Genomic DNA, 16458 nt, shown 5'->3' on the forward strand with positions numbered 1-16458 from the left:
CGTACTACTGCAGAGCCAAGACCAGGAGAGACACTGTAGCTCTGTGAGATGTCGTGGTCCTCTATGGCTGCTGGAAGTGTTTGTTTCTGGCCATTCATGAGAGACGGGAAGGCTCTAGAAACAGGTGTTGGTACAGAAGCTGCGCCCCCCATGTTAGCACATATGAGATCCCACTGCAGTGCCAGGCAAAGATGATCGACAGCTATGGCTTAGACGAGGGCTGACAAGGTCATTTGATCCTGGAGAATTGCCTGAGTTCCCAAACTTCTGATAGTTAAGAAAAAAACTTGATGAAACTTGATGGTCTTGATGATAAGTTTAGGCCTTCGTTGCAATGTTCTGATGTTGTGTACGGGGCAGCATCTGTCATTCTGAGATCTAATTATCCCTTATGGCGCCTTCTCTGATGTGATTATGATGTCAGCATGGTTGATATCTTGATGTCCACTATCACAAAGCGGTTATCCAGGGTTATTTGATTATTATCTAATTGGCATCTGTGAACAAATTTGAAGCCATAATGTGTGTCAAATAATCATGCTTATATTTACAGAATACTTGGCCATTCTGTGTTTGCGTGTATGCTTGTATGTGCTTTGTTTTCTTAATGCGCAACATGTTTGGTAAATGTGTGTGAATCTTCTCACCTAAGCATGTTTCTTTAAATGGTATGCTCGCTTTGTCCCTGTTCTCTTGTTTGATCGAGCATGGGTGTGCTGCATGTTGATTACGCCATGGCAATGCGCAAAGTCAATACAATAGCGACAAGTTTTTCAACTGGCCCGCGCAACCACAATTACTTTTACTTTTCCTTGTGGTCTGGCCGCATTTGCTGAAAACGGCAGCATGCAGTCAGCTGATTTGACCCCCTGCTGGGAGTTTTGATTGGGTCCCAAGTCTCTGAGGAGAAAAATCACACCAGGCCAAACGTGTTGCTTTTTTGCAGGACGAGGGCGCTCAGCCCTTGAATCTGTCGTCCAAGCCTAAGGCATCCGAGAGCAAGTCACCCACCTCCCCCGCTTCCCCACAGGTCCCTACCCTGAAGCTGGGCCCCGGGTCCCTGAAGCACAGCGCCCACTCCAGCATTGGAGGACCGCCGTCCAGACTCAGCTCCATAGGTACCCGCACCTCCACAGTTCACTGCAATTCAATAAACACATAAATTGTAGTATCACTGGCTTAATGTTATTACACATTGCCCTGAATGTATCTCTCAAGAGCATTTCCTACTCCCAGGATATGTTTTTTTTTTTGCTGGCACAGACTCTTGTATGAGACGGTAATTGATGTTACATTTTTAGGTTTGCAGAATTTAATTTTGCCTGAAGGGCACATTGTCAAACATTTATTAGTCTAAATGGAGGGGGAGAGCTTGTTAAGCAGCTGTGTTTGGAAGCGAAAGAGGATGGGAAGGTTTAGCGGCGTTTATTTCTGTTGTTTAGAGGTGCTGAATAGAGCCACACAAGCCTTTCTGACAGGCGCTGAGATTAGACAAGCCTCTTATACAACTCTGTTACCACCCACAGCACAAACAACATACATTAATAACACAATAACGCAATATTCCCCCCCTCCCTCCTCACAACAGTTAGCCATTTCAGACTACTTCTTTGTAATCGCTGTGTTTTTCAACAAATCCTGGGATTTAATAGCAGATTAGTGGATTTGCCGCCCAGATGTTTTTTGTTCTGAAAAATGGATTAGGAAGTAAAGTTTTCACCGGAATCCTTTAGAACATGTCGCAGTGAGAGGCTCTTTCAGATCGAGAGATTGAGAGTGCCGTATGTCCCTTGACTATTCCATCTGGTGCACATCTTTAAGGGGTCAGGAGGTATCGTAATGTCAAAGACGTATTCGGAGCCCCACTTAACATGCGTGTGAACTTCCCAGATATTTGAACGACTTTTTTTGTGCAATTCCCTCCTCTTTCCATCATCCGTGTTCTCCACCTCTCTCATCTTTTTGACCTTGTTAAGTGACATCTGTCCCGAGACTTTCCAGCATGCCCGACCCCATGTGTCCCTTTCTTTTTGTGTCACTGTCAGCACAGAAACACAACAAGGGCTGTCAAGTGCTGTGTCCTCTAAGGCCATCACTCTCCCTTGCTTTTTTTTCAGAGGCCGAAAAGAAAGTTCTACTGTGCAGGTCACTGTAATGTGCTGTTTATTTGTTGGGTTATCAAACTGATATACGTCTCTACTTTAAAGAAGTCATTTTAAATGCAAGTACATCTCATAACCATCTCTCTCTAGAGGGGTCGGTGCTCTTAATTAACGCCTCAGACGTTTTTTTTGACCCCCAATTAAATTGACTGTAGGGAAGTGTGCACTCATCCTTTTGACTTGTGACCATTTTAGCAGATTCCAGAGATATGACTTTTTTTTTAAAAAGAGTTCTCTCTATCATTTCAAATGAAAGCATTTAATCCATCCTATCCTGCATTAGCGACCGGATTAGGCCAGATAAATACTCATAATCTAGCACAGGTCTTTGTTAGATCTATCCTGGTGAGATAATGCTCCATCACACACACACACACATGCACTAGCCAACAGATGCAGCTAACGGCTTGGGCGGTTAAGCTGCTGAGAATAATACAAATAATAGCCATGAAAAGATGGTTGGAAACATCTTTGATATGCTCGGAGGCAGATGTTGCGGAATGGGCCAAATTAGACTGCTTATGGCTTTAATACAAGTAATCTCTACTGGGTTTTTTTTTTTCTTTCCACTTTTAAGATTTCCATGAGCTTTGGTCTGAATAAAAGCCTACAGAATGGTAGACAGAGAGAAATATGAGACAAATGGCACTTTTTAGCAAATCTCTGAATGTAAAAATGCGGATTTGTGAGATTTTCATCAGGCTTCAGCATCTGTTTTCAACTGGATTTCTTATCCTTCGTCTGTCCAAAAGCTTGTGGGCTGCCTACAGAGGCAACTTTAAGGCAAAATTAACACTTTAATTAGAGAAAAGCACTCACAAAATGCATTGCAACAGGCTCAGAAAAAAATTCAGTACAGAGCTTGTGTCTGAGTGTGTGATGACAGCTTCTGCTGTAAATTAGAATAGACATTTTATTTTCAGCTTCGCATGATCATGTTATGTACACATGCATTCCAACCAGTTTTCATTATTCTAGCACTAGCTGACAGACCATAATGCTAGCTGCTTGAACTAAACGCTCATATGCCTGAGAAGTCAATATTTATCTTCCACACTTCTTTTTGTCTGTTTGTTTGAGTGAATGCTAAGAGCTAGTTGTGCCATAGGCAGGCTGAGTCACAGAGGTGACAGTCAAATGGTCAGTGTGTGTGTATGGTAATATTAACACAAATGCTGATAGGTGACCTCACAGCACGCTCAGTGCTAATGTGTGATGCCCGGAGTGCCAGCAGTGTTTTAGTGTTGGGTGACTTCACTTTAAGTCCATACATTGAACCAAAAACGTTTTATGTCAGGCAAGTAGCAAAAATGTTCCAAACATTGAAATTGCTAATGTAATGAAATGATTATGCCCAACAATTTGCAAAATTTTACAATTTAGAAACGACGGGTAAGCTTTACCTGTCTGTTGTCTTCGATCGGTCTCCCTCACACCTGTCATTCTTTCAGACCTGCTGTCGTCTATCACCTCTGGCGGCTACCTGAACGACCACGAGGCCGTGACCAAAGCTTTCCAGGAGGCCAGACAGATGAAGGAGCAGCTTAAGAGAGAGCAGCAGGTGCTGGACGCCAAAGTAGCGGCAGTCAACAGCCTGAGCCTCAACAATGGACGCTCAGAAAAGGTTTGTTTTACTCAAGTCTTGCATTTCTCACTCATTCTTCCAGTCTGCAGACCCCTATCTTGCTCATCGCCAATGAAAAGTGCAAATTAAGTTTAATACACAAACAGATGCGTTAATTACAACAGAAGTGTTTATCTCTGAACAAAGCGATTTCCCAAAGCTGTTCTCGTGAAGAGGGGGAGTAGAGGTGACTAAGATCTGAAAGCTCTTTTGTCGTACACGACGGCAATGTCTGGGAGGCAGGCTGAGGGCAGGCAGGGCGCAGTGAACAGGACGCTAATTTTAATGGCGTAGCTGATGCTAATGTGAAGTGACCGAAGTGACTCCTCGGCTACACGGCTAAATTGGGCTTGTTTGCTAAACACACTGGAGTCAGCTGGTCCACGAGCAACAGCACAGGAAACGCCTTCGCTTTCTGTGGATTTTGCATACAAATGCTTCGAAAAGCAGAGTGTGTCGGTAAACAAGCATTAAATTATGGACACTTTTGCCTCGTCCACCTCTAATGATGTGATTGTGCACACCAGCAGAGGAAGACGCTTGTATATACACAGGTGTCCTTGCTTCCTGATTTTCTCCGCCACACAGAGATTTGGTTTATTTCATAAACCTTTGTGTGTAAACTCCTATCAACATCTCCAAATACACAGTAGGTAAATGCTTAACAAAAGCATGTGTATGGGTCAGTTGATCTCAACACTGCACTCACGTTTTTTTGGGGGGGGGGTTTTCTTCCCTTGGCCAGGCTTAGTGGCTGTGCTGATTGTTACTAGGTTAATGAAGGTGCATTAGGAATAATCCACATCTCCCAAGCACTCTATCCTTATTATGATTTACCACAGATCAGCTGCACTTTACCCTCCCACAGCTTTACATTCTCTCACACACACACACACACAAATAACTGTCATCCACGCCGCACTTTTGCACATGTTTTCAGTATGGGATTATTTTTGATTAAATGCCACACATTCAAATGCTGAGAAAAGGGCGGATTGGTTGTGGTCAGTGTGAGGGCAGCACACATCAGGAATGATCTCAGTCTTGGAGAAAAGTGGAGAAAAGAAGTTCTCTTTTCTGTATCTGATAAATTTCAGATTTAAAAAGGTCATTTCAATTCATTGCAGGGGTGGGGCAATCTCATTCTGGATGGTTCATCAATATTTTTTGTCCATTTTCTTAGAACAGAAATAAGTAAAGTAGTTTTTAAATGTGCATTTTTTGTCTTTAGAAGTACATTAGCATATTGATGGTTTTAAAGATAATGGACAGGCTAAAAGCCTCTTAACTACATTTTTTCAATCTTTAAACTTGTATTGCGGTGGTTTGTGCTGAAATGCCACATGGTAAAGTGGTACAGTTGTTCTCTCACTATTTTTTTTTTTTTTTCCTGTTACGTGACTGAGGTCCACATCAGCCAGCCCATCTGATGTTTGTTTTCCTCTTCGGCTCATTATCTCCTGATTTTAGACAATTACTGTCCCTCTATTTATTAACCTCAACTCTCAGAGAGTGCGCTGCGGCGCTCTTTGAACTTATTCCCCAGGAACACATGGTGCGGTCAAACCCTGCGTTGTTCCTGAACCCTTTTGTGTCACACTGAGATAAATGGATCGTGAGAGATGAGATGAGCAAGGTCAATCGGCTATGAGATGAAAGAGTTTTAGTGTCGTAGTCTCAGTTGTAACTACTCCAGCTTAAAAGCATCTTTCTCCATTGGCAGTCAATCAATATTAACTATGTATTCTGTCAAAATATAAATTGTGCAAGCAACATACGTATACAAGGCTAATATTTCATTATAGTGTAGTAGATTTATTTATTTATTTATTTTGGGGGCTCTTAAAATAGTAATTATTCTTGCAGCTGAGATGAACAGGAGTGTTAACGGATAGCTTCTGAAAGCCAAAGTTTTTGTGTTGACACATTATCAAACCTGATCATCTCTCTCAGTCTCTCTCGGGAGAGATTCTCTCTCCATTACACATTCATTTAAACCTCACTCCCTAACTCGGTCTGAACAATTAAATCTCGATGGCTGCAAAATGGTGTAATGCATTTCATTACAGAGTCGCAGAAGGCCCAGGTCACTCTCTAATGGTGAGGACTCTGTCTGCGAGTGTGTTTTAAACGTAGCGTGGATTCAGGATGGAGTCTAATTGACTAATTAAGCCCCAGATGCAGGGGGGGTGCGTGTTTAGAGAGAGCAGGGGGTGTTGTGTTGAAATATGCAGCCCGGCTACATTAGCCATGTAAATGCATAGTAAATCTCTTTTTATTGGGTGTAATAAATACCCAGGAGGCTGTGCGGTCCAGCCCCGCTCTCATCTCTAGAGCGCTTGTGCTCTCTAATGCATTGACCTCAGGGCTAAGCGAGAGAGGCCGAGAAAGAGAGGGGAAGAATAAGTGTAAATAGATTGCAGGTGGCATCTAGACTACTCATATTTGATGGATAAACATTAACTCTTCCGATTCACTTTCCATGCACTTGATTCATCAGTTCATCTGTGTTTATGCAAATTTCATCTGTTGATTTGTAAAGAATGAATTTAAATGGATTGGTTTGTATATTGTGTGTACAGGATAAAGCTGCTCTTGAGAGCTTAAGCCAGCATTTAAAACAGTCTGAAGAGAGCAAGTTCACTCACGCAATGATGGACTTTGGCATCAGTGGAGATTCAGATGGTAAGATCATAAATTCCTCGCTCAATTTGTGTTATTGTGTAATCAAAAAGTTCCGTTTAAAGTTGCAATGAAATGGATTTTATGATTCAATTCATCCATGCGTCATAGACACTTTTTTTTTCAAATAGTCACGGCCAACATGTACGTATGAGCATGTTTGTCCACCCGCTTTCCTTCTCCAGGAAGCCCGAGTGTGTCGGACTCCCGGATCTTCAGAGAGGCTCGAGGGCGTGGCGGCAGCAGCGAACCGCACATCAAGCGGCCCATGAACGCATTTATGGTCTGGGCTAAAGACGAGAGGAGGAAGATCCTTCAGGCCTTCCCTGACATGCATAACTCAAACATCAGCAAGATTCTCGGTGAGACAGTGCCACTACATCTCTCCAACCACTTATCCAACCGCTTCAAGTTTACTCGCTCCATCTCTTGTTTTCAGCTGTGCCGTTTTTGACTGAAGGCTTTTGGTAAAGATTTATTTTTCATCCACTGTATTCTCTTATTGGCTGAGATTTGTGGGTACATCAAATGTGGGTGGGGCTTAAAGGCTGGCTCCTTCGGGAAGAACTACTGTATGCAGAGAATCCCCTCTGTTCTTCCTCCTCAACACACACACACAGAGCCCTCTCCCGCACTGCATTGTGTAACCACCGCCTAATGAATCGCTCTAGAGGGCCGACTCCAACAATGATGATATAATTCATTATGCATTAAACCAGCTCTCCAGTCTGTCTGACATTTTCTCCAGACCTCTGGGATTGTGTTTGACATTTTAAAGAGCTCCTAAGCGTTTTATAACGCCGGAAAATCTGGTTTTAATAAGGCCCCGCTCTCTCAATTGTTAACAGAAGGAGTTCCCCCTTTACAGCACTGGGTGCATGTCAGGGCCAGCGGTGACAGCTTTTCCCCATTAAACATACAGTAGGACTGTGTAAATTCAACGGACTCACATACACACACGCATAACACCCTGAACACACGTTTACTGCAGTTTTTGGGACAGTGGCTTGTGCCTCAGTGTGTAAATGTGTATATATATATGTATGTGTTCACCTCTGTTAATGAGAAAGAGAGACACAGGCCACAGGTACGCCTGTTGAGCTCTGATAATTAGATGGAGTGTGTTAGTGGCCCACTTAACCCGCTGTCACCTGGAATAATGTTGTGTGTGTGTGTGTGTGTGTGCGCGCGCTTTGGAGGGCAAAGAGCACACTCTATTCTTCTCTGTCTGACATCAGTTCCACTCAAAGGTACTCATTAGACCAAACAAAAACTCTCTCTTGGTGCAAAGTGCCGTTTTAAAAACCATACTAAAGCATGAGTGTATTAGATGTGCAAAATTACATATTTTGAAAATCGAATCGTTACTGGGTTGCCTGAATAATTAGTCAACTACTCTGTCTTAAAAAGCCCTGTATAATTTGGCTGTTTGAGTTCACCTGACTTTGCTCTTGTACGTTTTCATTTGGGGACATTTGCATTGGGAAGGGTTCTCTAAACACCTTATTGTTCTTGCAGGTTCTCGTTGGAAGGCCATGACCAACCTGGAAAAGCAGCCATACTATGAAGAACAGGCCCGTCTTAGTAAGCAGCACTTAGAGAAATACCCAGACTACAAATACAAACCACGGCCCAAACGCACCTGCCTGGTTGATGGAAAGAAATTGCGCATTGGTGAATATAAGGCCATCATGCGCAACCGCAGACAGGAGATGCGCCAGTACTTCACCGTAGGGTGAGTTCCATTAAATAACTTTTCCTAATGTATTCTTTTAAAGGGATACTCCACGTTTTTTGGAAATAGGCTCATTTCATAACTCCCCCCAGAGTTAAACAGTTGAGTTTTACCGTTTTCGAATCCATTCAGATGACTTTCTGATATTTAGAAGAATATCAGTAACCAGACCAGTTTCTGGTCTCATTGACTTTCAGACTATATTTTTTTCCTACTATGGAAGTCAATGAGACCAAACTGTCTGGTTACTGATATTCTTCTAAATATCCGAAAATCAGCTGAATGGATTCGAAAACGGTAAAACCCAACTATTTAACTCTGAGGTACTTGTAAAATGAGCCTATTTCCAAAAAAAGTCCCTTTAAAGTCAACATGGAATCAAATTGACCCTGATCAATTTTGTGTAACACATTCCTGATCTTACTGTCAACGATTCATCAGTGAATTCATGAACAGTCAGAGATGTATAAAGTACTAAAAACCCAGACTTGAGTAAAAGTACAAGTGCTCTTTTAAAAAAGTGACTTGAGTAGACATCGAAGTGCTCTTTAAGAGCACATGTTATTCAACATTTTTTGTACTTAAGTATTGCAAGTAGTTTATTTTAAAATTCACTACTTAAGTACTAAAAGTACAAGTATTGTTTAATGTAATTATTAAAGAAAGCAGTCAAAAGTTTGAACTAGCAATCAAATAAGGCACTTTGCTTTGGCAGCCATTGCAGGACAACCCCTGCATTAGTTGTCAATGTGTGTGTCAATCAATACCATTACCCTATAAAACTGGCGTGTGATTTAGGCAGCATGAAACGAATGATTCTTAAAAAAAAATTATAATTGTAACCAGTAACTAGCAGATCATTAAAAAAAATACTGAAGTCTTAAATTCATCGAAAATATCTACTGAAGTAAAAGTAGAAGTATGAGAAAAAAAACAATACTCTAGTAGAGTACAGATACAGCATTTTAGTACAGTACTTAAGTAGTTCTACTTTGTTACTATACATCTCTGTGAACAGTTCACATGCACCCCCTATGAAACGACTTTCCTTTTGGGTGACATCACCAAACAGTCAAATTTCAAAACAATCACTTTTCTCATTATTGTACTACAGGCAGCAGACCCAGTTACCCTTGTCTTCAGCGGGCGTCGTGTACCCGGGTGCGCTCTCTATGGCTGGAATGCCCTCTCCACAGTTGCCCTCTGAGCACTCGAGCATGTCGAGTAGCCCCGAACCAGTCCCGCCCACCAGCCAGCCCTCATACCGCACACACAAAGGGGAGGGGCCTCGCGTGAAGGAGGAGGAGCTCCGAATGGACGACGGCAACGGCGACGCCTACGATGACTTTGACTACGAAGACGATGACTATGGCAGTGACAGTGAGAATCACATCACTCAGTAAACCTGCCAATCGCAGCCATCTCACCTGTCACTTGACATCTCACGCAAGCAAACTTCATTCCGCCCCCATACACCGGCTCCTCCAGAGCCAAGCCTGATATCCACAGCAAAGCACAGGACCTGTCAATCAAAATGACTGTTACATGAAAAGGAGGGTCTTGTGAATGAAGCGTAACACTTGCCCTGACTCCCGCTGAGCGAACGTACCGCGGCAAGTTCTTATCGAATCACGAGTAAGCTATGACTACATAGGAAAAATGACGCTTGACCGGTTTTAATCGAGACATTTATTACTAAGGACCTGTCAGTCGACCCGTCATAGACACTTTAAAAATGGTGGACCTGTTTGTTTCTAAAGAGACACTTTTAAACCGCTTTTTTTTTGGTTCTATAATATTCTCACTCAGGTACACAGTGCCAACAAGTGGCTTGTGAATGTGATTTTGTTGTTTTTGTGCTACAGTTTTAATAGAGAAAAAAGACACTTATTTTCCTCTTCACCGTAAAGCACCTGACAGGAGTAAAATGACAAACATTTCCTATTTTTTTTCTCTCTCTTCGGCGCGCTGTTAGCCGAATCTCTTTCTATCATCGTCCACGCCCGTGTGCTCTCACTCAAAGATGTCTTTTCTTTTGGACGAAAGGATGGGAAGGGAGGATTCGCGTCCCTTCACTCAGGAGTTTGGACACCGCTGGATGACAGACAATCCCTCCTTCCTCACATCTTTTCCTCTTGACACTTGACACGCTTTTACTGTTCCTTTCTCCTCTTCTGTGGGAACTTTTGGATGTCGACGTCTCCTGTGTGGAGACAAACTTTGAGATAGCACAAACTTGGTGTTTGGTGAGCAGCTGACATGGAGAGTGAAGCCTCGAGCAGAATTATTGTACACGTGCACATTTCTTTATGTTTGTGGATGAATGCGCCTTTTTGCTAGGTTTTTAAGTTAATATTAATACATGTAGACAGTTGATGTGCTGGTCATGTGAACATTAACAACAACAACAAAAAAACGATAATATTCAATACGTACGAGGAAGGAAGCCAAACGTTTAATAATTCCACTGCATTTACCATTTCTTCATTTTTCTTTACATCCGATCATCCCTTGTTCATTTGTTTGGTAGCTTTTACCACCCTCCCTTTCATTTTGTCTCCCTGTTTTTGTCACATATGGGTGCAGGGAACATTGCTCCTCATTCCAAAAGGAAAAGAGGGGATGCGGAGAGAAAAGCTCTCTAGAGAAGAGTCTGTGCCTGAATGGCGTATTGAAGGAGGAGAATAGGTTTCCCACAAGCCCCAGCGCTCAGCACTCTGCTTTCAAAGGACAGCTCTGAGAGAAACCAGGGATCTCCGCACAAGACAAGCACGAGTGTGCGTTTCAATCAGCACCCCTTAATATATCTCCCATCGCGGGGTCTCTCTCTCTTCGCTTTAATTCCCACACCATCACTCCATTTGTCAGCCGTGCCATCAGTCATCCACTCTCTGTGTGGCTCTGACTGACCCACTCCATCTTACTGCACCTGTGTGGCTGCTTTTGGCACGGAGACGGCGTTTGATTGACGGCTGCCCTAACTGTAACTACTCCGCCAGCCTCTCTCTGGCCTGGCAGCTGGATGAGAGAGAGACACAAGCTGTTAGGTGAGCAGCAGCCAGACTCCAACCATTCAACATCTACCCACAACACGAACACATATCAAAATATATAGAACTAAAAACATATTAAGACTTTTCTGGCCTACTTGAGATTTTTACTTGAGGTACTCTGATGCCTGCAGCGCTAGCCAAGTGATGACCGATCGCGTTTTTGCGTGCTTGTCTTTGTCTAGTTTGTATTTATGTTCCGCCTCCATGTCAACGTCACTCTGCTGTCGAGGTTGGGAGGAGCCGTTTCAGACTCTGCATGTCAATGTTTTAGTTCGTATTTGCAAATACTGTATTTTATTTTCATTAAAACTGCCTCTAGTGTAATAATATTATTAACATTAATTATAAGAATAGGCAGCATTTCCTAAGTTTAGTAAGTTATGTACAGTATAATTTATTATTTTCCTCCTGTTGTTGGTTTTTTTTTTTATGATCGTATGGAAACTGCGCTTGATAAAGCATTATATTTAGCTGGGTAGGTATTTAGATTAATTATGTTCAATATTCCGTTTTTTTGTTTTTTATTTGTTCTCGTTTTTTTTTTTTTTTTTTGTCGAATTAATCCTGTTCTGACGCTGGTATATCTCTGAGAAAGTGGTCACGGTGAACTGCTGATATGAAGGAAAAGAGACGTTTCTCTTTTTTTCGTTTTCTTTTTCTCCTCCGTGCATCATTCATGAACTCCAAACACATTTCTTAAAGCACTAGGACTCTGGACACTCGGAGACAAACATAATAAGAAGAACATGATATTTTTATTTGTAATGGTTTATGTATAATGTGAAGTTTCCTATCTGTTAATTCTCTTTTACTGAAGATAAAGAAAACAGCTATATTATACCCCAATTGTTATTGAACAGAAAGAGCGCGTGGATCTTGTTTACTGATATTTTGTCATCCTCTCCCTTATGTTTCATTGGGACATCATTGGTTTAGATGAATACATTTGTTTACCTATCGTGTCAAATTACAGTTCAGGATTACAGGACACAACAACTAACCCTTGAAAGGATGGTTCATCCCAAAAATGAAATTTTGCCAAAAACCTGTATGACTCAATAGGAGACGTTTAGCAGATGCTCCGAGCTGCTCTCTTTCAAACAATGAGAGTGGAAAAGAAAAAGAAAAATCTGCTGAAGCCATATATCTTTGTAAAAGAAACCGACTTAAAGTCGCTGTGAGCGGCTCGGACGTTCTGCTAAACATCTTTTGTTTCACGAACAAAAGAAAAAAAAGTGAAACAGGTTTTAAAAGACATAGTGGCAGGTGACTATTCCTTTTAATCAGAAGGCATGACCTTTCTAAAATGGTGACCTGATTCCAGTGAAGCTCCACTGAACGGCCACATTAGATGTTTTTATCTCCAGAATTGTTTTAGCTCCACACTGTCTCCATCTGTCAATCAAGCTCACTATCACACCTTGTCAGATAACGAAAGTCACAATCAAAGAATAGCTGCCATCTGGTGTGACCATGCTTTCACTTCCCACGATCAAATCAATCGATAGAGACACGTGTGCTGGAGGTTTAACATACAAGGTCTCTGATGATGGCCTATATTACCAACAATAATTAATAAGACAATCAAAGTCACGTGTGGAGCTCAAAACAATGTTAAATGACAAACAAAAAGTACTTAACTTACCATTTCAACTTGAGAATCAAGAAAGATAATTATGTAAATATAGCATAGAGTTATAGATTTATATTTTGTTCATAACACAGTGTAATATAAGTTGTATATTTCTTTCTCTTTTATTGATGTTATTCATGCCACAATAAAAGCAAGAGTTACTGTACTCTTATGGAAAAAAAGAAAAAAAAGCAAGCTGTGGGTTACCACCATCTGTTCTAAGTTGACGTTTTTCAGTATTACTGCCAGTCAAGGCTCAAATAAAAACAGCAACGTGTTCTGTATCTCTACCGTGTCTGTGGCTTCTTTTTCTCCCCATAATTCAACTCTAGCACTGTTAGATGACAGTCCGGAACGCCACACACTGCACACTAAATACTCTGTCTACACTTATGTGCCAACTTATGAAGCAATCCCAAGACTTTAAGGCCAAACAAAGGGAACTCCCAGCACTGAGCGCCACTGCATGAGTCTGGAATGATCTACGTCACACTGGACACCTGCTGAGATCACAAATATTTGTAGAAGAGTGTTCATGAATTAAACAATATTGTTAACAAATCTTAAGGGTTTGTCTTGATCACTCCCCCTCAAGTAGGTGGTCAAAGATGTTCCATCATTAAAAAAACACTTCCATACCAGACTTTCTAAACCACTCGTTTCAATTAGAAATAATATTTGTGACACAAATCAAAAAATTGGCCAGTGTTATCATACAATTACAGCATCCAGAGCAATAAAAATACCACTTTTATGTGGATGAATGTCTGGGTTAGATTTTAGTCAAAATAACAAGGTTCTGGTGCTGCCCTCAAAGGAGCGTTACGGTACGATTTTGGAAGTAAAAATCGTATTCATTTTCTCCACGAAAAAAAAACTTGAGTGAATTTCTACATTACCCACTATGGGTAGAAAGTGGCATTATTGAGCCTTGAACATTTTCCAATATGCGTTTTATTTTTATATTGTTGTTGTACTATCATTTCTGAATCTATTATGTCACTGCTTAAAGGGATACTACACTCCCACAGAGTTAAACTGTTGAGTTTTACCGTTTTTGAATCCATTCAGCCGATTTTCTGATATTTAGAAGAATATCAGTAACCAGACAGTTTCTGGTCTCATTGACTTCCATAGTATATTTTTTTCCTACTATGGAAGTCAATGAGACCAGAAACTGTTGTAAAATGAGCTTATTTCCAAAAAAAAAAAAAAAAAAAAAAAAAGTGGAGTATCCCTGGGATGGCAAAGTGCATTTTCTTATAAAAAAAGGAAATGTCCTTTTTTTTTTCAATTTTTAAATACTTTTTTGCTTCAAGTCAAGTCTTATAATGCTGTGAATCTATTTGACTTAGTTTCATGGCTGAAATGCCTCTGGAGAAAACAAATGAAAAGCTTCCCAAATCAAGGCTGCTTAAAAAGCCACATCTAACTTTTAATAGTAGTTTTACTAGGTGCTTATACAGTAGTTTGTCATTCAAAAGCAGGAAACCCAATTTTACCACCAATCAGAAGGCCAGATGTAGAGATGTGGAGATCTCACATCCAATGAAGCTAATGATCTAATTAACCACAACAAGCATGCTGGAATGGAAACAGCTGAAAGGAAAATGGATGAAGGTAAGGTTATATTTCGGAAATCCCAAACTTTATGCAATGAAATGTGATAGTTAATGTTAATGCTTTTGTAAAAGCTGGTGGGTTCAGAGCTCTTGTCTTTTCTGGCCCTGTAATGAGTTTCCTCTCTGGTGGGTCTCTGCTGCTGTCTTGAGTGTTTGTCTGAGAGGGAGTTAAGTACTCCAAATTTTCGTATAAACACAGTGGAAAGTGGGCTGGAAAATTGAGTCTTTAAGTCTTTAAGTGAAGTAGCGTAGCTCCTGGCACTGTAAATATTTGATTTTTTGCCTGTAGCTAATACTGAATAGAGTGTTTTGTAAGAGTGTGCGTGCTCAGTATGAGGCAAAGTAGAGAAAAGAAACATCTTGATTCGTTGAGTTGCCGTCTATAAAGCAGTCTTTGCTGAGTGTTGGTGGAAAAAAAAACAGGGCAGGATGCTTTCATAAGGCAACAACATCATCTGAGGGAAGTCATTTGCATAATTCAGAGTGTGTATTTACTGTTTTTACATGTATGTAAGCTCATGCTAGCTTATGTATTTTTACAGTTACCATGTCTGCGTACATGATGCATATGTCTGTGTGTGTGTGTCAGTTCCAGAGCTTCTGCGACAGCTCAGTGAAATGTGCAGATTTGAAGCGTGGGTGTTTGGAGATTGAGTGAAAACGATGTCACATTAATGATTTAAAGTAGGTAATAGGATGTGATGTGCCTCCAGAGCCGCCAGCTAAGCTGAGTTTAAGACACTCCGCTAATGTATTCATGAAGAGGGGGGGATTAGAGAGTACTCAGAACTCCAACACACACACACAATCACACACACATTACCAATGTCAGACACCTTAGCGCGACTGAAGCCAAACGCATCTGCACTTGCACTACAAAGGCGAAATGTTAACACGCATGCCGTTCAACATCACAGGGGCCAAATATTTATGACTGCCACCACCAGAGCAAATGTTAGACAACAGGTTAGGCACTAAATATAAGCCTAACCAAACAAAATCACCAACCACCTGACGGTTCATATATGACTACATGACATTACCCTTCAAAAGTTTGGGGGTTGGCAAAACATTTTATGTTTTTGAAGTCTCTTATGCTCATCAAGGCTGCATTTAATTGAACAAAAATTGTCATTTTGTGAAATATTACAACTTCAAATAACCGATCTGTTTATATATATTGTAAAATTGTCATTTATTTCTTTAAACGCATTTCTTATTATGATCAATGTTGAAAACAGTTGTGCTGCTTAATATTTTTTTGTGGAAACCGATAATTTTTTTTACATTTTTTGATGGCTGAGAAGTTTAAAAGAACAGCATTTATTTGAAATTATGAATCTTTTAATATTCAGTGTCATTTTTTAAATCAGTTTAATGCATCCTTTCATTTTCTTTTTATCCTACCCCAAACTTTTGAACAGTAGTGAAGGTAGTAGTTGAGGTAGAGTCTGAAATTTAGGTTCACCACATTTCTTCACTGCTTTTGGTATTGTGATAAAAACATCCCTTTATGGACCAAAATACATTTTGCGATTTTGTTTCTCTTTGGAATTGTATCTGCTATCTATCGTATATTTGCTTTCCTGCCTGACATGACTGTATTTCTTTTCCCCCTTTTTCCCCCTCATTGCACGTTTAAGGCTGTTTCTGAACATTGGAGTAACAAACACTTCTACCATTAAACCACTTTTTTATATACATTTTTAAAAGTACTAATTAATATTAATGTATAATAATATTAAAAGATTTATTAAAGTGCTGTTTTTTGACAGAACATGTCAAATTGTCGATTTCCCAAAAGCTTGACCTGTCAGTCCGAATCTGATTTTGTGCGATCCCGATCAGATGTACTGTAGCAAGTGTCAACGGACAAAAACCACGAATCTGTTTCGAGCTACATTCACATGTGGATTGAAATCCTATTCTATCCGTTTCAGTCTGACT

General features: G+C 40.7%; 1 protein-coding gene across 9 annotated transcripts in view; it reads left to right on the forward strand.

Annotated features, from left to right (window-relative positions):
- Positions 1 to 13173, forward strand: part of sox5 (SRY-box transcription factor 5) — a 219817-nt gene extending 206644 nt beyond the window's left edge. For 8 of the 9 annotated variants that reach the window (XM_089127334.1, XM_089127333.1, XM_089127336.1 and 5 more), the window contains 6 exons: positions 947 to 1118; positions 3614 to 3786; positions 6369 to 6471; positions 6654 to 6830; positions 7987 to 8203; positions 9318 to 13173. In XM_089127334.1, the coding sequence (XP_088983460.1) occupies positions 947 to 1118; positions 3614 to 3786; positions 6369 to 6471; positions 6654 to 6830; positions 7987 to 8203; positions 9318 to 9606 (1131 nt within the window). In that variant the 3' untranslated portion in view covers positions 9607 to 13173. The remainder of the gene's footprint in view (positions 1 to 946; positions 1119 to 3613; positions 3787 to 6368; positions 6472 to 6653; positions 6831 to 7986; positions 8204 to 9317) is intronic. The other variant, XM_039668426.2, reaches the window with a different exon arrangement.
- Positions 13174 to 16458: the final 3285 nt, after the last annotated feature.

Source organism: Pimephales promelas, chromosome 24 (genome assembly GCF_988280905.1).
Source record: "Pimephales promelas chromosome 24, fPimPro1.hap1.1, whole genome shotgun sequence".
Lineage (NCBI taxonomy): Eukaryota > Metazoa > Chordata > Actinopteri > Cypriniformes > Leuciscidae > Pimephales > Pimephales promelas.